At 50.8% G+C, this 19,949-nt stretch overlaps 1 protein-coding gene across 1 annotated transcript; it reads left to right on the top strand.

Annotated features, from left to right (window-relative positions):
* The first annotated feature begins 8,963 nt into the window (after window positions 1-8,963).
* Window positions 8,964-15,655, top strand: LOC104471401 (pituitary homeobox 3). Its single transcript, XM_010086736.1, has 3 exons — window positions 8,964-9,072; window positions 13,905-14,110; window positions 15,092-15,655. Exons 1-3 carry the CDS (start codon window positions 8,964-8,966, stop codon window positions 15,653-15,655), a joined length of 879 nt encoding a protein of 292 aa, XP_010085038.1.
* Window positions 15,656-19,949: the final 4,294 nt, after the last annotated feature.

The raw sequence follows: 19,949 nt of genomic DNA, 5'->3' as shown, positions 1-19,949 counted from the left end.
ATATGGTCCCTGTCCCCAGAGCAGGCGGGCTGGCCGGGCGGGTGAAGGGAGGTGGTGGGACCCAGATGGCAGTGTTTTGAGACAGCTCACTTCTCTCTCTGAGCCCCGTCCCTTTTCTCTCTGCACCGCTTTGATGGGATTGTCCAAGGGCCAGGCTGGGTGAGTAATTAGGGCTATGCAGTTTGCTTTCCTGCCCACCCAGAGTGCCTGCCTCCCGGGGCTCCGCATCGGATGCGGCCTCGGGCAGATGGAAAAACTAAGGATTTAGGGGAAAAAGAAAAAAAGAGAGGGACTTTGTACGCAAGTCCTTGGGCAGCACAGCACGTTTCGGGATCCTGAAATTCAAACCTCTTGTTTTACTGCTTGTGATGTCTCTTACGCCCCCGAATTTAGGGACGCGGGGTGGTTTGCCCCTGCCCCGAGCGGGACACCTGGGCGAGGGGCTGCAGGGACCGGGGCTGCCAGCCCTCCCTGCGCTCCCACCCGCCACTCCCCCTCATTGCCTCCCACACGCACAATTTAACCAACCCTTCGCCGCGAGCAAGCAGCGTGACAACCAGGCGACCTGCGGGCCCGATCCTGCCAGCACTGTCTGCTTTATCCGCCCCGGCAGTGTTTGTAGTGGGGAAGACTAATCGCCTCCTTCAGTCCCCTTCAAACAATGTCTGGGTAAACAGGCTGACCTTCAGGGCATGTTGCAAGGTCCATAAAGGCGGAGTGGGGAGAGCGAGCTCCAGCATCCCTGCCGGAGCCACCCTCCCCCTGCCCCAGCCCTACCAGCCACCGTATCCCGAGGAAGGGGGGAGGGATGCTGCTAGCTGAAATCATCTGCTTGTTTTATTCACGGCAGCCTGTGTCCTGCAAGGGTTTTCCTGACAGAGAGGTTTAAAAAAAATTAAATATAAATTGCTTGGGAAGAAAAAAAAAAAGACAAATCATCAGGAAACCTTACAGCCAGGCGCAGCAACCGTTGGCTCCCTCCGGCACTGTGGGTTTTCACTGTGAGACAACACATCCCTTGGAGCAGGCCAGCCGCTTGTGGGCTCTTGTTGCCTTAACCAGTGAAGCTGCTCGCTGGCCATGGTGGGGCCATCACGGCACCCGTAGAAGTTGCTGCTTCTCCCCTTGCAGCCCTGCAACCCTCTTGGCTCTGCTAGTTTCTTCTGAAGAAATGATCCAGCACCAGCTCCCAAAAAAAGCTTCTCTCTAGCTGCTGGTTTTGCCAACTTTTTTCACAGAACAAATGTTTATGATCAAGTCAAACTTCTCCAGAAATGACTTCTAGCAGAAGTGCTGACAGATGGCGGCTGGCCAGCCATAAGGGTGTGACATGCTGGTGGCATGGCGGGATCCTTCTGACCTTCAACCCTGTGCATCACCTGCTTGATTAGGGGCTTTCTTGAGGTTGTTTACTAATTGTGAGAATCATTTACATCTTCATTAACGTCTGAGTCATCCGCTGCCCTCCATCTGCATACAAAACTCCTGACAGCAGCTGGAGTCACATAGCTCCAGTCCTTGATCTCGCCATCTGAGCCTCCCTAAAACAAGCCAACTTTACGGCTGCAGAGATACAGAAATGACCCCTCCCATGCTGCTGCAAGTGCAGCCCCCGCGGGAATCGGGCCAGTTTCCTTTGACTGCTGGAATAATTAGTCAAATTCATACAATTGCCCAAATAAATACAGATCTGCTGATGCCAGGCCCCGCTGCCCTTTGTTGCTGCAGAGCAGCGTGTGCCCAGCTCCCGAGCTGCAGGCAGGCAGCCTGTGCCTCTCTTTCCTGCCTGGGATCCTGCTTTGTAACTGTCTTGTCTCAGCTTGTGGGTGCAAGGGTAGATCATGGTCCCTCGTACACTGTGGCTGTGCAGCTATTTCCCCCATGCAGACGCAGGCAGATCCTGCGGCACTGGCACGAGTCACTTTGAAGCCAGTCCACTGGGGCTGCAGGAGCAGGCAGGGGCAGGTGGGATGAGCGGTATCAGTATGTTCCAGTCAAGCAAATGCCAGTGCTCCGCTTTAGTGAGTCCTTTGTTTCAGTTGCAAGATTCTCCCAGGCAGAGTTTCTTACTGAAATCAGTCCCTTTTCTCCCTTCCCCAAAGAAAAGGGATTAATTTCTCTGAAGGACTTGCCTTCCCCCGCTCTCACGCTCCCAGCGCTCCTGCGCCATGGAGTCTCACCACGCCAGCAACTTTGTGCAATTGCAACGCGTTCGGGCAAAACTGAGCCTCTGCCGATTTATTTTGTTCCAGATGCCTAACAAACAAAATAAGCCATAACAAAGCACAGCTTTATTAATATAACTGCATAGCCTGTCAGAAAGAAAATCCCAGTCCTGGCTGATGGAGCTGGGGTGCCGAAAGCCCCACAGAAGCAGGGCATTCAAGGGATACCAGAAATCTAGACGAACACAGCAAGACCTGCCATGCAGTGCTTACAAGAGTGCAAGAAGCATGAACGTTTAGTTTAGGAAAAAAACAAGTTTGCAGAAAGTCTGGCAGAACTTCCCTCTGTGTTAGGATTAGCTCTTAATTTCTGAATTTTGCTCACTATTTCAAAAACCAGCCAGGTAGGCTAAGGGCAGTGCTGGGGTCCAGAGATACTAACACAAATAGCTTAATTTAAACCAAGCTGAAGTGTGTCTCCCTATCTCTACAGACCCCCATGCTTTAGTTCAGCAGCGGCCACACTGGTCTAGTCTGGAGGATGCAGATGAACCCATCGGGGAGGATGATACGTTTTGTATGGGGCACGGTTATAGCAGGGCGCTTCTGCGGCACGGGGGCACAGTGTGGCCCATCAAATAAGCGAACAGGACACATTCCATTGTGGGCTTTTTTGCTGTGGACATGGGTATGGAGCTGTCAGTCCTTGGGATGTTTCCATTGTGATAATCCTTTGGAATACGGGTGATTTATTAACCCTCTGCTGCCCAGAGCAGACATTTCGTCCATCACCCTCCTGTGCAGCTGGAGGCTCCTGTCAAAGCAGAGGAAGCGAGCAGCTTGCTCTCACCTTGTGGGCCACCGCCAGCCCCCAGGGAATGCATTAGGCAGTGTCCAGCAAGGCTGGGCATTTCCCTAGCACCTCTTATCTGAGAATCTGGAAGCACTTAAAGGAATTTTGCTTCATTGCCTCTGCCAGCTCAGATAGGCTCACTAACATAATTTCTGACGTGAAGGATGGAGTCCCAGAACAGCTGAGTGGTTTTACCTACATCATAAGCTAAGTCAGCAACAACGCCTTATCTCCCCATCCTCATTCCACCTCATCAGGAATGTCTCCGTGGAGCCATGCACAAAGAAAAGAGAGAGTGGAAACAACCTGGAAACCCTCCTCAGAAAGGCAACCTGTGCCACCGGCTGCGGGCAGGAAGCCTGGCAGCAAGAGTGTGGGCTGCTGGGGTGAGGGCGGTACCATGTGCTACCAGCGATGCTCTTGAAGCCCATGCTGTGTGCAGGGCAGTGCCAGCCAATGCAGGCAACTTGCTCTGAGAGCAACAAGATACCAAGCACCTCAGGAAGCTTTGGCAATTCCTACTGATGGGAGAAAAAAAACCCCAAACCTTATTCCAGGCTTCAGAGCAGCACACACCGCTATGAAACAACCCAGCGCTGGAGCTCAGGGGTTAGTGCGCAACTGCAAGGACTAAATCGAGAAATAAAGTTTATTATAACCTGTGACTCAGCCCTTGCTGGAGGTCGATGATCCATTTCTGAGTGTGCGCCCAAAAGCGCTGCTCAGCCAGCCTGGGGCGGTGAACAGCCTGAGGTTTTTGGAGGCAGCAGCCTGCTCTCCTGTCCTGTAATGGCTCTGTGCTCTGGGTCACTGGTTGGCTGCTGCTGTTTATCTTCCAGTGATTAATGGTCGCTCTTGGTTCCTGCTGCAATTCCATTAAGATTAGAGACTTAAAGCTCTGCTGAGATGTTTAGCAGGGGGTGACCCTGGTCTCCCCATGGTTATATTTCTATAGTCTTGAGGAAACAAATATTAACTCTTGTCCTGTGTCCCATCCTTTTTGCTTTCTAGCTGCAGAGAAAGAGCCCCTCACAGGCAACACTCACGTCGGCCAGCAAAGAGAGCCTGGCTCTTGGGTCGCCATGCAATTCATGTGCTGTGCACGCAGTGGCACTTGAAATCCCAGCCTGCAGGCACTCTGATGGCACCATCCGCTGAACAAGTGCATGGATCCAGAGAACAAAATGCTCTTCCAGGAGGGAACAGACGCAGGCTCAGCCCCTTCCCCTTTGACATGGGGGGCAGAGGAAGAGGCAGGGGCTGCTCCAACTTAGCTCAGCCCCTACTGAGGACCAAAGTACAGAGGCACATCATCTTCCTGAAAATGTACGGTTAAATAGAGTCCCAAATGTTTATCTCTGCTAAAAGTAAGCCAGCGCACACGCAACGTGAGCATGAGAGGAGTGAAACAATCGGCCAGACTCTTGTTGGGAATCTAGTTACTCCCAGCAGTTTGGCTTCTGGGATTGATGGAAGAAGACAAGCAGGAAGAGACAGCTCTGACCCCAAGACTTCTAGTGTAACATCATACCTTCACCTCAGGGGATGGAAGAAAGAAAAGACTCCCCCTTCCCACCCCCACAACTGATTGCAGAGCACCTTTCAGCCTGAGGGAGAACCCTGAACCCTTTGTGGAGATCAGCAATCCCAAGCACAGGCTGCGGTTACTGCAGCCCTGGCCAGAGGCGCAGGCAGCGGGGGGAGACCACAGGTCTGGGTGTCTGTGCAGAGCTGCTGGGGGGACCCTGGCTGGCTGGGCTTCCTCCCTGCCCACAGCTCACCGGCTGGCTGTGTACTGCTGCCTAGGGATCCCAAGTATCACGTCCCTGCTGAAACACCCCTGCACGCCCATGGGAAGCCAAATAACATCAAAACAACCCAAAAGACAATTTTTTCCCCTCCAGCTCAACCTGCCAAATTTTTCAGCCTGTTCCCTGACAGCAGCGCAGGGAGTTGAGCAGCATGCACTTGTCAGTCTGAACACATCTCTCAGCAGGCAACATCCACATCACAAAAGCCACCACTGTAATTAGCCTTACTTGGCTTGAAGTCAGACTTTATGTTTTCCTCCCATCCCTCCAAAAAAAACAAGCAAAGGCATCTTTGCTCCCAGGAGACAGAGCAGCATGTTACTGAGAACGAGGAGATAGGGACCCTTACTTGCTCCTGCTGGATAAGCAAGGTCACCCTCCTCATGCAGAAGTGCCCTTCTCCTCCTACCCCAATGGCCCTGGCTTGGGCAGCCTGGCACTGATGCAGAAATAGAAAGGGGGAAAATTTGAAAGGAGAAAAAGCCCAGAGCCAGAGCTGCTCTCTTCCCCCTGCCCTCCACCGTGCCCATGGGGCAGGGATGGCAGCTCCCCATCCAGCTGGAGGGACCTGCAGACAGCTGCCATCACGGTCCCACAGGAGCCAGGGAGAGAATACTCATAGGTAGCAACTGGAAGAAAAGGTGTGTTTGTTACAGATTTGGGAACTTTTATCTTGGGAGCAGTTACATACGTTGATGGAAGGAATTACAGGTACTGTAGTAGACCAGGAGTCAGGGCTAGTTTTACAAAACTGAAACCTCTGAGCACGGCTGGCTGCATGTTGCTAGTAAAGGAGCTGTCCCTAAAGAAACCATTCTTTTTTGTTAAAAGAATGTGAGATGAAGACTCAGATGGAGATGATAAATTTTATTTTGTGTAAAGATGTTTTTTGAAGTGCCAATTTCAGTAACTCCCTGAGACTAGGCAAACAACTTAGTAGAAATGCCATGAAGGTTTAGCATTGACTTTCTTAATGTCTCTGCCCACAGTGAGATCTAGCCAATATGGAAGAAAGCTCCTTTAATTAAATCCGAAAGGGCTGTGTAGTCTAGAATAATACCTACAGCTTTTGTGTCAGTGGCAGGGGGTTGCCTTTGGGTAAATGCATTGGTACAGAGCTCACGTGCTGTCACCCATCACAGACTTTTCCTGCAGTCCTTCATAACTGTGCTGAGCAGATCCCCCTCTCCCTTTGCTTTTCGTTTTCTGTGACCTGCCCACAGTGAGCTGAGAAGGCCTGCCTTGATGCCACCATGTAGGGCGCATGCAATAAGTGTGTAATTACATATATACATACAAAGTCTCCTCTCTGAAATCCCCCTAGTTTTAAATTCAGTTTAAAAAGGCAAACTTGTTCTGAGCTGCAAATCCCAGTTTCAACTTGAATATAGGCCACACTTTAAAACCAGTTTTAATCTAGGTCTCCATCTCTGAGGCAGGCCAAGCACTCTCCGCTTTGCCTGGTGGCTCGGCTCAACCTTGTAACCACTGCACTGGCGGGGCTCAGGATGGGTCATGAATTTGCAATACTGAGGCTGGGTTCCCCTGAGCCTTGTACCTTGTTGTTGTCATTTACACCTGTGGAACCAGCTGTAAAATACTCTCCCCTGGTTTTCCCATCTCCGCTCTAGTTTGCACAGAGGAAAGCAGTGCAAGATGTGCAAAAGGAGTCTCAGAGCAAACAGGACCCTGCAGAGGAGGACACTGTCCTGCAGTTACAGCAAGGCAGAAGTCTGAATTCCTCCTTAAATCTGGTCCAGTAGAGAGTCAAGCCCTAGAAGAGAGGAAATTGTGCTTGACAGATGCAATCATATGCAAATGGCTGTAGAAGAGGGGAAATTATCATCTACAAACATTGGGCAGAAATTCCATCTGCCTCAGCCTCAAGAAGGGCTCTTAATAAATTCTGAGACAGCAAAGTGACACACATCTTAATCAAGACTTAATCCATGGAATTAATTCACTGCGCGTTTCTGCATAATTCCAAGAGTAATGCTAAAAGCCACAGCAATATCAGCAGCAGATGGACTCTCCCAACTCCATGCAAAGGTATTAAAGAAAACACAGCCCCTGTCACATCACTTTGTGTACGTACACATGGCAAAAAGCAACAGGGCTGTACCCTGCTGCTGCCAGGAGCTTATGCAGCCTGTGGATATCAAAGGTCAGGCTTGCTGCCAGGTGGGAATGAAAACCAGCCTCACGGTGAAGATGGAGCCCCACCGCTTCTCTCCAATGGGTGATGAGAAGCCTGGAGCAAGGCAGAGGTCCAGGGAACCGACACCACGTCCCTTCGTTAGATGCTGCTTCTGGAGACTGCTGATCGAGGCCAGTGCGGAGACAGATTCAGCATCGCTTGGGAAAGGCTGGGGAGAGAGGTTAAGCAAAGAGCAGAGCTGAAGGAGGACTAGAGAGTGAGGAAAGCTGCTGGGGGTTTTCTGAGCAAGGTCTGCTGCAGAAACCAGGTGGATAACCGTTAGAAGTGGCTCCCTGTCCTCTTGCTGTGGTGTGGGAAGCGCACTGCAGGTATAGGCGCCAGCCTTGCCAAAGGCTGCAGTGGCAGACCTGCTCAAATTGTCAGGAGGTTTTAGCCAGCTCTGAAAATACATTCTTAGTCACTGTCATCCACCTTCAAAGGAGGTGCAACAGCTATGTGATTAATCTTTTGTTTACATGTCTAAACGCTAGTGCAGTCCAGGCAATGGGCTGCCTCCCTCTCCAGCACGCGTGGATTTGAGGGGCCGGGCAATCCTTCACCAGCTATAATTGTCTTCACAACTGACTTCCATTTGCAGTTTGGAAATCCCAAATGCTGGATCCAAACCCTGCTAAACCCAGGGGTCCCAGATCCCAGCCTGGTGCATTAGCTGCTGTTATGTTTCAGAGTGCCAGGCTCCCTAGGGGTAAGATGTTAGCTGGGTTGACTGGAGTTTCAGGAGCTGCTGTGGTCACCTTGAAGGGGTTCAGCCTTCAGAAACCATTACAACTGCATTGCTGACAATGCATCTTGCCATGTGGAGCAGGATCAGGGGCTGAAACCCAGATTTAAGCGCTAACACAGGACCAGCTCACCTTTCCTAGGTGTACCGCCTACTACTTCACAGCTGTCTCTTCGTGAGCCTCCAGCATGGTCCAGAACAGAGCAGTGCTCGCAGCCAGGCTACTCTGGGCAATACAGGTGGAGGGCACAGGGGCCCCGAGGAAGACTCTGATTAAATTAGTTGATCCTGGGACAGAGGGGCGTAGAAAAAGGTGGCTGAGGAATCCCAGTAGTGCCTGCAGTTGTGGGGAGCAGTGCCGGCACCTTCCCAGCTGGGATGCTTTGAGCCAGGGGAGGTGGCCTGGGGCCAGGAAAACCACTTGAGAGGACACAGGGCACCTTCAGCCAGGATGACCCCAGGCTGGAAGTGAGCTGCTGCTGAGCCGGGCTCACCCATCCCCAGGCACCCAAGGGTGTGTAACACGATTCCCATGTTGATTCAGGCTCCAGAGCTCCTTGTGTACCCAGAAGGATTCCTTGTGCACTGCCCTGGGTCCCTGCTCACGGCAGCGGCTGTGCAGGCAGGCACGCCTTCCTGTCGGTGCCATGCACAGGAGTGCTTTTCTTTTAGGATGTGTGCGTGTATGTCTGCGTTAATCACCTCTGAACTGCCTTCCTGCATTAAGCTTTGTGCTTGACCAGTTTGTGGAGAAGCGAGGGAGAAAGAGGAGGGAAATTGGGCAGGGAGGATGGGAGAGGCGGGATGTCTGGGGAAGGTGCTAACAGCCCTTGGCTGGCCCAGAACCACTTCCTCAGATCTCCGTTACACAGTATGCTCCTGGCTTGCTATTTCAGTCTGAATGTCACCTATAAATTGGAGGCTCTTTCTCTGAAGGCTGCAAATAGAAGTGTCACTAGATGATTTTTGATTTATAGGGAAGCTCAGCAGAAAGCCTGGCATGTCCATTTTGCAGCCAGGAAACTCAGAGGGGTCCAAGGATCACACAGGGATCCTTTGCTTTTCCTAGACCTTTCCTCAAGGCTTGGCAAGTCCCTCCCGGAGGGGGTGGGGAGGTCACACACACGGTTTCATCTCCCTAATCACCTTCTGCCTGCTGCTTTTTTCAGATTCCTCTGCCACCCATCCCTGCCCCATGGATTTCAACCTGCTGGCAGATGCGGAGGCTCGCAGCCCAGCCTTGTCTCTCTCGGACTCCGGGACCCCTCAGCACGAGCACAGCTGCAAAGGGCAGGACCACAGCGGTGAGTGCAAGGCTCAAGATGCAAGAGAGGTCCCAACCCAACCTTGTGGGTGGATCTGGGTGGCCAGTGGCTTGTGGGAGCAGGGAGTCAGCTGCCATGCTCACAGGGTCATGCTGAGCTTCCTCTCATACCATAAGCCAGCACAGTGCTGCAGTGGCACGGCTGTCCCAGTGTCCCAGTGAGCAGGGGGAGGGCATAGGGATGTGTATCACAAGGACATCGGTGATGGGGGTGCCTGGCTCCAGCTGCAGGAAGCCACCACTAACAGAAGACACAGCCCGTGGCAGGCAGAAATCAGGCAAGCCAGGTCACTGCCCAACCAAGATTTTATTGTATTTGCCTAAACTGGGTCCCCAGTCCCAAGGCAGGGAAGGCTATACCTAGTTATAAACTAGTACACTGCTGCTTGCTTTGTACTCTGCTTCCCCCCCCCCCCCCCTTTTTTTTTTTTACTGTATTTAAATTTCTTATATTGAAACTTTCCATGCTGCAGATTAACCTTGTTCTGAGCTTTCCACGGTCAGGCAATAAGGAGGAAGAGAAGTACTGTCTTGTCCCTGCTTTCATTGAAAAAGTCTGGTCACTTGTGCCTTGATGCTCCACAGTGGGCTACTTCCATCCTGAGGAGGTGCCTCTGACCATTCCCAAAGGCTGAACAAACCCCAAACCTACTGCATTCTTTGTCAGGCTCTGAAGAAGAAACATCACCATTAACACCTGCTCAGAAGTCATCCAGGCTTCCCCTGGATTTTGCGTCTGTCCTGTGAGCGCTCCATCCTTTGTTGCTCTGGATGCAGCAGGACAGTGCAAAGCTGCCAGTGCAAGGGGAGGTGAGGGCTGGGGACAGCCTGCTGCTCCCGACATAGAACCTCTGGGCTCACACACATGCAAAAGCTAATAAGCATAATGATGCAGATTAAAATTCCCCAGAGTAAGTACCGTGAAAGGAGTTATGCTGGGATAACTATGGTCAGAGAATCCACCCACCGAATTCCCCACTACACACATACCTTAGCTGGGCACATCCCCAAGCTCAGTGGCTCCTCGTCAGCTGCTTTGGATGCACGGTTGTCTCCATTCAAGTGGCCTTCCCAACTGAGCCCACCCTGGCATGCTGCAGAACTGCCAATTTAGGAGCTGACTTTTATTTCCATTAGGCGTGAGCAGCTAATTCCAGCTATGACCGCAGTCGTTTCATTGAGTGGGCGAACGTGCACAAGATATATTCCACAACCTATTTTGGGTTGACAATAAGTGCTGGGTGCCTGGCTACGTCACTCCCCGCTGTCTTATGCGGTCTAGAAATAAAATGGTTCTGGGAGATGGGTGTTTGTCAGCACTACCTGCACACAGAGGCTGGCAGCTTATGCATTCGCACCAGAGAGGCCGATGGCAGACACACATCACTGATGCCAGGCAGAGCAGAGCAGAGCACGCTACCAAGGGCTGCCTGGGACAGGGCAGGGCTGCACTTCTTGTGCTTCTTGCCTTTCCTCAAGAGAGCAGCCTCCCTCCTCCCTTCTCGTCTCTGCTTCCTTCCTCTGCAGAGTAAGGGATCCCCAGGAGGGGAGCACAAGCCTTGTTTGTCTGGGCTTGGCTCTCAGAGATCTTGAGTATCTTCTGATGATGTGGAGTGGTTTCTGACACTCACTTCTGTTAGATTTCATCTGGCGGCACAGGTCAGGGGGACAGCAAGGATGAGGAGGGAGGAGGTGAGGAACTGCCCTGCACCTCTCCAAATTTTACTCCTCAGGGAGCCTGTCCCTGTCCTCCTAAGGGTCTGTCCTTCCTGTGGGGTCCCTTGTTTTCCTGTACTGCCATGCTGTTGGTCCCCACTGCAGCACCCAAGCTCTGCACCATTTCCAGAGTGCACTTTCCCCCTGCCTAGAGAGGAACCAGAAACGGAGATGACATTCCCTATAAGCAATGCTCAGGAAGAGCAACAGGTAGCAGGTACAGAAACAGAGAGGACAATAAGAGGAATGTGTAGCTGCAGAGATTTTTCCAGCCTCAAAGTCAAGATTCCCACATCTCCTTGGACTTTGCAGGATTTATGGAAAGTTCTGCACCAGAAGGTACGGAGAAGACGAATACCAAAGCAAGATGCTTGGTGAGCTCTTCCACCCAGATGCAGTCCATAAGCCAGTGGTACCTTTGATCCATTCTCCTTCCCTCTTGGTGTACTGATGGTGTGTGTAAAGAAGAGTGGTCCTGAGCAGGAGCTCCCGCTTAGGGCACATCCTCCTGCTTGACAGCAACCCTGTTAGAAATCCACATTTGTCAGGGGCTCCTGTGGGAACGTACCCCCTGTATGCATCATACTCTTAATTAACTGAGACTTAGCAGATGAACAAACAAAACAAATGTTGTCCCTTCATCTGTACTGAGCCGTTCCTAATTACTAGCTCAAACATGGTGGCATCACTCCCTTTTTCATCTGTTTTAGAAACAGATAATGCAGGAATCTCCCTCTTCCAATGCTGGATTAGGGCACTGAGCTAGAGAAATCAGATTTATCCCTTTGGGAAGAACCGCTATAAAAAAAAAATCATCCACATTAAGAGCATGCTTCCAAGAGTTCTGCTGAACATGGGATCCCCACATGAGGGTTCTCATGGGAATGAGGAGAGTGCCACAAGACCACAGCCAGCTCCTACTGTTCCACTTTTCAGGTCCTATGGCTTTGTCTGTTTCAAGAGTGCACTGGGAAAGTTCATGAAAGTGCATGAGCAGGTACACCCTGGATGGAAACAGGAGCTGGTCCTGGCACTGGGAACAGAAGACAGTACCTTCCTCCTCTGCTTGTGCCCTGCTGTGAGACAACGTGTGGTGGAGGCCTCTCCAGCTGGCTCAGGGTGGCTCTCAATAGCCAGCTAGCTCTCCTTGCGTTAGCTTTCCTGCTGGCAGATAGCACTAAATGTGCCACAGAAGTGGAGGCAGCTGGTGGGGAGCCTGTGGGGACTCTGCATGGCTTTGGTCAATGCAACACATGCCCATAGAAACGAGCCTCATCTGGCTGCTCCCAGGTTTTCCTCCAAGAAGAGTGAGCATCTTTCCTGCAACTGGTCTCCGTGGCTCCAGCATTGCCCCCTCCAGAGGAAGGCAGGTGCAAGGAGGGTTTTCCCAGGAGTGCCAGGGAGGGGTTTCTGAATTAACACGCTGCCACAGGCATGGGGTAGTGACACCAGTTTCCTGTGACAGGAGTGTCCCCCAGGGCCTGGATCCACTAAAGCATCTGCTGGCAGGTACAGCACCACCCTGCAGCATGGTCCTTTCTCTGTTGATGCTCAGATGCTTTTCAGCCTGTCTCTTTGGCTCTGTCTTTTCTATTTGCCTTCTATGGGGCATGTTTTTCCAGAACACATCCGTTTGAATTGAGGAACCCCTTTTTTCCCTTGCCTAGCTGTATTCCAGGTTACTGTTTTCTTGCCTCCCTGCTTTTTAAGGAGCTGTACAAGATACCTCCATGTATCTTTCTGGGCTTTGAAGTATTTTAAGCTAGCTTCCACTTAAAAAAACCATGACCAAACAAAAAATCCTTTTAGTCTGAATCTCAGCAGAGTGGTGACAGGACTTTTTAAAGGTTTTTCTCCCAGATGGAACAGTTTGGCAACTGTTTGCAATCATTTCTACTTAGTTTATCTGAGTATTCCACTCTAAAAGAATAGCTCCCCTCTCTGCTGAAAACACGATTTTCAGTTGGAACTACTTCACCTTGCTTCTAGATCAGAGGAAGGAGGAGGTGAACATCAGAAATTATTTATATTCAATGGAATAGTTTTCTTCTATGGTGGCTTGTCTTGGTTCCCAGCAGAATTAAGCACAAGCTGTAGCTTTCCTCCCTGTAGTTGTCCTTCATAGGTTTCCCAAGTGCTCAAATATGCTTTCTTTTGATGATGAAAGATACTTGCGTTTGCATTCTGCACCTGTTTGCAAAGTACCAACAGCCCCAGAAGGGGCTGTGGCACAGGGAGGTGCTTGGGGGCCCACCTCCAGCCACAGCAGCCCATAGCTCAGCATTAAGGCCTGGATTTAATGCTTAGGAGGAGGCTGAGCTGCACTTTTCAGTTAGATGCCAGTGTGAAAACTAGAGAGTTTTGAGATGTTCACTTAAGGGGCAATGAAGTGAAAGATGCTGCCTCTAGGAGAGGGATCTCCAAGTGAGGAGCAAGGCAGGGGCAGAAGGGCGATGCTGGAGTACTTCATGGTAAGATCTAATACTACTTTTAAAAAATAAATATACGTACACCTAAGTGAGAAGGTAGAAGAGCAAGAAGGGAGGAAGAATAAAAAAAATTGTGCTTCTCAGGTTTCATTAATTTAAGAACTTCAACTTGCTGTTATTGGCAATTTGCCTTTTCCCATCACTGGTCCACAAAAATGCTACTGGATTTTTTTTCTGTGCCATAAGTGGCAGTTTCCATGCAGTTTTTCTAAAGGGCAACCGAGGCAGAGAGTTTTAAGCAGAGTAGCTGCTGGCCTGGCTAAGTTGTAACACTATCACCCATCTTAACTATGACAAATAAAAACTATAAACTAGAAGTCTGGAAAATCCATACCCAGTCACTTGGAAGCTGACATGTTTTATGGCAGTTAAATGAGGGCAAGCTGTGCTGCATCAGGAGGCCATCGGTTTTGGTGCAGGGTGGATGCCTGCTGGCAAGAGAGGAAGACGGGACCACTCCTGTGGGTGCAGCTGGAGCTGCTGATGGCCTCAGCGGAGGAGGACCTCGCTGAGCATGGACTGGTTGCCCCAAGAACAGGCTCACCAAATGCACCCAAGCCCCCAGGTTAACTCAGGGATATCTCCCATCTTTCTGTTTCTTGCACAGACACTGAGAAGTCCCAGCAAAACCAGACGGACGACTCCAACCCTGAGGACAGCTCGCTCAAGAAGAAGCAGCGGAGGCAGAGGACGCACTTCACCAGCCAGCAGCTCCAGGAGCTGGAAGCCACTTTCCAGAGAAACCGTTACCCAGACATGAGCACCAGGGAGGAGATTGCAGTCTGGACTAACCTGACGGAGGCACGAGTCCGGGTAGGACTGCAGCCCTCCCACTTTCCTGAGCCCGAGCTTGTGGGGAGGAAGTTGGCTGCAATACAAGCCACCAAGCTGTCCCCAAACCAAGGAAGGAATTAGGGGCACTAGAAAATTTCCCTGTCTTGAAAACACCTCACCAGGCTCTACACTCAAGATTTGCCATGTCCAGCTACACACATACCCTGTGCTGTTGGTGCCTTCCCCGTCCAGTGCCACCTTGCAATAACACAGGGAGATGCAAAGCTCAGGCTCTGCCCCACAGAGCTGCCCCAACCCAGCAGACACCTTCCTTGCAGTGCCATTATCCCCCAGCCTTAGCCTTGCTGGAGGGCACTCTTTGGGGTTCCCAAACCACTGTGCAGTCACAGGCATAGTGTGGCAGGGCTCCAGCTGGAATGAGAGCTTCTCTCCACTACTAGAAATATGAGATAGCAGCACCATGAATAGCCTTCTAGCAGCTTCTGTGCTCTAGGAAGTTATATTGTTCGAGTCCCTCCAACACCAACAGATTTTCCTGTTAGAATGCTAACACACTGCCCCAAGCCGGTCCTGAGGTGATGTCAAAACAAGAGAGGTCGTTTCCTCCACTCAGCAGCTCTCCAACCACATCCCTCAAATTCTTTGCTCCCAAGCTCCCTACCCCTCCACCTGGACTGTGGTCACTTGGAAGTACAGCAAGTATTTTCCTTCATTTTCCCCATGTAAAGTGCATCCATCTGTTGAGTGAGGTAGACTTATTTCCGTATTGTAAAAGGGCAGTGGTTGGGTTTTGATCTAGGTGGCGATTCTCACTGGGAGATGACCCTGCAGCTCAGACATCTTACTGCAACCCTTTCCTGATGCTCAGCCTCCCAGCTCCTCGGGAGCATCCTCAGCCCTTCAACAGCTCTCGCCTTACTGGGCAAAGGGACCGGGGCAAGGCACTCTCCAGTGTAATTCCCATCCCCTCCCTTCTCCCTCTCTCTCTCTCTCTCACAGGTCTGGTTCAAAAACCGCAGAGCTAAGTGGAGGAAACGGGAGAGGAACCAACAGGCTGAACTGTGCAAGAACAGCTTTGGAACCCAGTTCAACGGACTGATGCAGCCTTATGACGACATGTATTCCAGCTATTCCTACAACAACTGGGCCACCAAAGGGCTTGCCACCAGCCCACTCTCGGCTAAGAGCTTCCCGTTCTTCAACTCCATGAACGTCACTCCCCTCTCCTCCCAGCCTATGTTTTCCCCACCCAGCTCCATCGCCTCAATGACCATGCCTTCATCCATGGTCCCTTCTGCAGTGACCGGAGTACCAGCCTCCAGCCTCAACAACCTGGGAAACATCAACAGCCTGAACAGCCCAAGCCTCAACTCTGCTGTCTCATCTGGTGGCTGTCCTTACGCCTCAACAGCCAGCCCCTACATGTACAGGGACACATGCAACTCCAGCCTGGCCAGCCTGCGGCTGAAGGCCAAGCAGCACACTAACTTCACCTACCCAGCGGTGCAGACGGCAGCTTCCAATCTGAGCCCTTGCCAATATGCTGTGGACAGGCCCGTATGAAGGGCTGCCCTCTGCTAACCAAGGACTTGACCTTAGCCTGACAAAAGGACACCTTTAGCCCTACAACAGTGTACGTCCTGCAGAGAATGAGAGTGAACACGAGAGAAAGCAAGAGAGCGCAAGAGAGCAAGAGTGAGCGGCGAGCAGGCAGATGGACCTCTATGAAGACTTGTCTAACTATCGTATGGTGAATTTTGACTGTCTTTCCCCTCCCAAGCCCCTTCCCCTCTTGCCCTTATGGGAAGAAACCCATTATTGCTCCTCCCATATGGTAAAGAAACCAAAACAGTCTACTGGAAGCCCCATGGGGAAATAGGGGCCCTGATGCATGGGGTGCCTGACCCATGGGCAGTAGAACCAAGCGTGTTTCAGTCTGCCCCCTGAGCCCCCCAAGGGCAAGAGCTCCCCAGATCCCCGGGACAACATGGGCAGCCAGATGCCGCCCCTGTGAGGAACAGCCAGGGACAGGACAACGTTTCAGTGCTTGGCTGAGCCCTTGTCCCTGCAGGTGTGTGAGATTTCAGTTAAAGATATCTTGCCCACTTATTTTTCACACAGCCTTGTCTCAGTAGATTGGTATCTCTCTTTATAATACATATATAAGCATGGCCCTTCAGACTCGAAGCCTTTAGGAACTGGGAGTTGTAAGAATATAAAATATGTGTGTGTATATATACTTTATATATACAAATACATATATAGACATTAAAGTATGGCGCTTTTTTTGTTTTAGACATGAGATAACCTACAAAGTAGACCTTAAAACTCTGTAAAGCAAGCATATCCACCAAGGCAGTGTCCTGCCTGTCATGCTTTACTGCTTCAGTCTTTTCCAAACAGGAACATCTCTGCCAGTGTACATCCAAGGCATCCCCTTTTGCAACAGTCAGCTCCCCCTCGCACATGTCCTTCCCTTCCCCAAAGCCCATTTCAAAAAAAGATAATAAAATAAAAGTTGGCACAATCCCTTTAAGGCTTCTGCCTGCCTGGTTATTGAGAGCATGAGCCTACCTCTGAAGAGTCGGAAATGAAGCGCCAGCAGCACAGGTGAGAACAAACATCCTCAGGAGTGCCAGCATGGGGCAGCCTGAGGCAGAACAGGGGCCTGAGGTTTGGAGGACCCACCTCTGTTATTCACTTTCAAATCAAACACCTGGCTCCTCAGGACAGCAAAGGCCTGTCAGCACTGTGTGAAAGGGAAAACAAGCCCACTCCCTGGTGGGCTACATACACTACTGGCAGGAACACTGAGCCTCTCCTGGCACAGGCTTCCCCACTGTGCTGGACAGGGCCAGTGCCTTTGGGGTCCTGGCAGTCCGGGCAGGGAACCCCCCCAGGCACTCCCACTCTGAACAGCAGTCCCCAGGGGAGAGGTGGGCTACAGCAACATGCCTTGCTAACCTGCCCCTGGGCAGTTTCTGTTGGGAAATCTGTAAAACAGAGATGCCTCTCTTGAGATGTACATGCACAGGGAGACCTTCTGCCTGAGCCAATGCAGAGGGATGCAGCAGGTTCCTCCAAGGGCCCAAGGAAGCTCCATGTGCAGCAGGAGAGCAAGACATCCCTACCCAGTGCATTCTCCTTTCCCTTCATGGGGCACATGCTCCAAGGGGAAAGCACAACCCCGACATTTTACTTTTATCTCAGGAAAAGCCCCACATCATCACAACAAACTATCTTACTTGTATGAATGGGGGGGGGGCAAACCTGGCATAAATCAGGTTTCTACAATGCTGTTAGCATGCAAAGAGGAAGCAAGTTCTTCACAAAGAAAGGATTCCCACTAGGACACAGGAAGAGGTGAACCACTCAGTCTTTACCAAAGCCTATTCCACAGGGAGCAGGTGCTACTGAAGGTATTGGTAAGCAGATGCTGAAAGCAGTCATAGATTTTAGCCCAGCTTCGCTGTAACAAAACTATGCTTTGCTCTGAGCTAATCCAAACTGAGAGAGCCAAGTCACCCTGCACTGAAACAGCTACTGCTGGAGGCACAACCCTATCTGCAACATGTACCCAAAGATCAAACATGAACATCTAAAACATGCACATAACATATCCAAGACAAGACCATTAATTGTAACCTAGATCCTACCTTGCCCCTGAGTGCCAGTGCTGCTGAGGTCACTTCAGTGGTCATTCAGTGCTGGAACCTCTGTCCAGCAGCCTTTACACCAAACACACACCTCGGTGCCATTGTGTTTAACTCCCTTCTCTGCCATAGCTCTTCCCCCTAAGGGAAGAAGGGAGGGCCTGGGCTTCTCTCTAATTTCTTCCTCTCCACTAAGTCTGACTCCAGCTCCTCTCCCTTATAACCTGAGCCAGGTGGTGCCACAATCCTATCGTACTCCTTGAAGAAGGAGCTGAGCTCTTTACGGAGCTGGTCCTTACCCTACACCCTTTCTGAGGACTGTACCCCTCCACCCCACACTGATCTCAAGCACACACAGGAACACAGCAAAGCCAGAACAAGTGTCTTGCATAAAGACGCAGCCCGGAGAAGAAATTGGAGACCCAGCTTCCCTTTTACTTGGGTGATGTGTCTATAGAGGAAAGGAAAATTCTCCCTTCTCCCCAGGAGCTGAAGTGCTCGTGATCCCTTGCTTCCCTTTTAACCTGCTGTAGTAGCTGTACTTTGCCTTGAGCAGTTTCTGTGCAGCTTTGGTTGTTCTCCGTGTTGCTCTCATGCTTGTTAAGATCCTCTACTTGTCCCACAGAGACGATGAGGTTTGGTTGGGGTGAGGGTGTGCAAGCCTGGCTGCTACTGACTGTTGCAGGATTCAGCCAATGAAAGATGTGCCCAAATATACAGAGCAGAAGGCCAACTCCAGCAAATGGTTCTCATTATCTCCTGTTGGAGCCGGTGGGGAAAAGTCAAGACCTAGTTTAAGTACTGATTTTTCAGCCTGAGATTTTTCATGCAGTCATTCCAATGAATGTTACACCACACCAATCTGATTTCTGAGCAGGGCAGACTGAGTCAGCACCCACACGAGGCAACTGGTGCATGCAAGTGTGCGGCCAGTGGCTCTACAGGCTGGCTAGTTGGTTCAGGCTACTCCTTCCCAATCCTGTGCAGAGGATGGTGGGGTCTGTCTCTGCAGTCAGGGGCATTGCGTAGGATCCAGACCAGATGGTAAACCATGCACCAGGTCTGAGCTGAGAGTGCGTTGTACAATGGCACCAAATAACCAACACAACCTTGGGAAAACCTCAAAATCTGTAGACACCAGAGATGACCAACAGTAAATAACAAAGTGAGCAAGTTGGTGGCAGAGGGCCCTGGGAGCAGGTCCCCTGCTTTCCAAATGCCAACTGCCTTCCTGATGCAGCTGAGCCAGTACAGCCTCCCACATTCAGCTCCTTCTCCATGGGCCCAGGACAGGAACATCATGCTCTCTGGTCCAGCACAAGTACAATCGGTGTCCTACAGATCTTCTCCATGACCCCTCTCTCTCACAAGTCCCCAGTACTTCCCTAGCTGTATCTCCTTGGTACTGCAAGCCAAGGAAGTGGTTTTTAGCAGAGTCCTGCTTATTTGAAAGACCTGTTAGGCAAATAACTTTGTCACTGGATACTTGCCAATCTGCAGATTTAGCAAGTGCACATTCTCCTCCATCATCCAGATCATTAATGGAAATGCTGAACAAAACCAGACATAGCACAGATGTCCCTGAAGTTCACTCAGCAGACCCTTCCTTTCCAACAGTGAACTGTAGATAAACTCTCTGGGTATCATTATCCAATGGGTTTTGTACCCACCCAACATCCCATCTACATCATGCTTAAGAGCCACTTAAATGGCAGCCAGGGTTCTTCTTCACCATGCCCTTACCCTGTCGTAGAGGAAAATCAGATTACTTTGACTGGATTCCATTCTTGACAAGTCCATATGGCTCCTGCTCATCTCTGCTGCTTACAGGTAGTGAGATTATTTGTTCCAGCATTTTTTGGGTGTTGGGTTGGTGAGAGGATCTAACTGTCAGCAGTTCCTGGCTTTTGACCCCAGTCCCCATTTTGAAGGGGGAGTACAAAGCTTGCGTTTAACAGTCTTTCTAACAGCAAGTATTTCTGGGATTGCCTTGCGTGAAGTTCATCACACCCAGATGGTCTGAAAAAGTCCCATTTATCAAAATAACTCTCCTACTTGTGCTTTCCTTATTCAAGGCCAGCCTTTTAGACCCCGTCACTGGCATGGCTTGTGCTGTTTCCCTATAGCTGACTTGATCTGAAGGCTAATGAAAAGTGCACCAAACAGTGGAGTCTCCTCAGTGGCTGCCGTTAGTGTTTTCTCTC

Source organism: Pterocles gutturalis, unplaced genomic scaffold (genome assembly GCF_000699245.1).
Source record: "Pterocles gutturalis isolate BGI_N339 unplaced genomic scaffold, ASM69924v1 scaffold15171, whole genome shotgun sequence".
Lineage (NCBI taxonomy): Eukaryota > Metazoa > Chordata > Aves > Pterocliformes > Pteroclidae > Pterocles > Pterocles gutturalis.
Note: the sequence above shows the minus strand (reverse complement) of the source record. Positions and strands in the feature narration are given on the sequence as shown.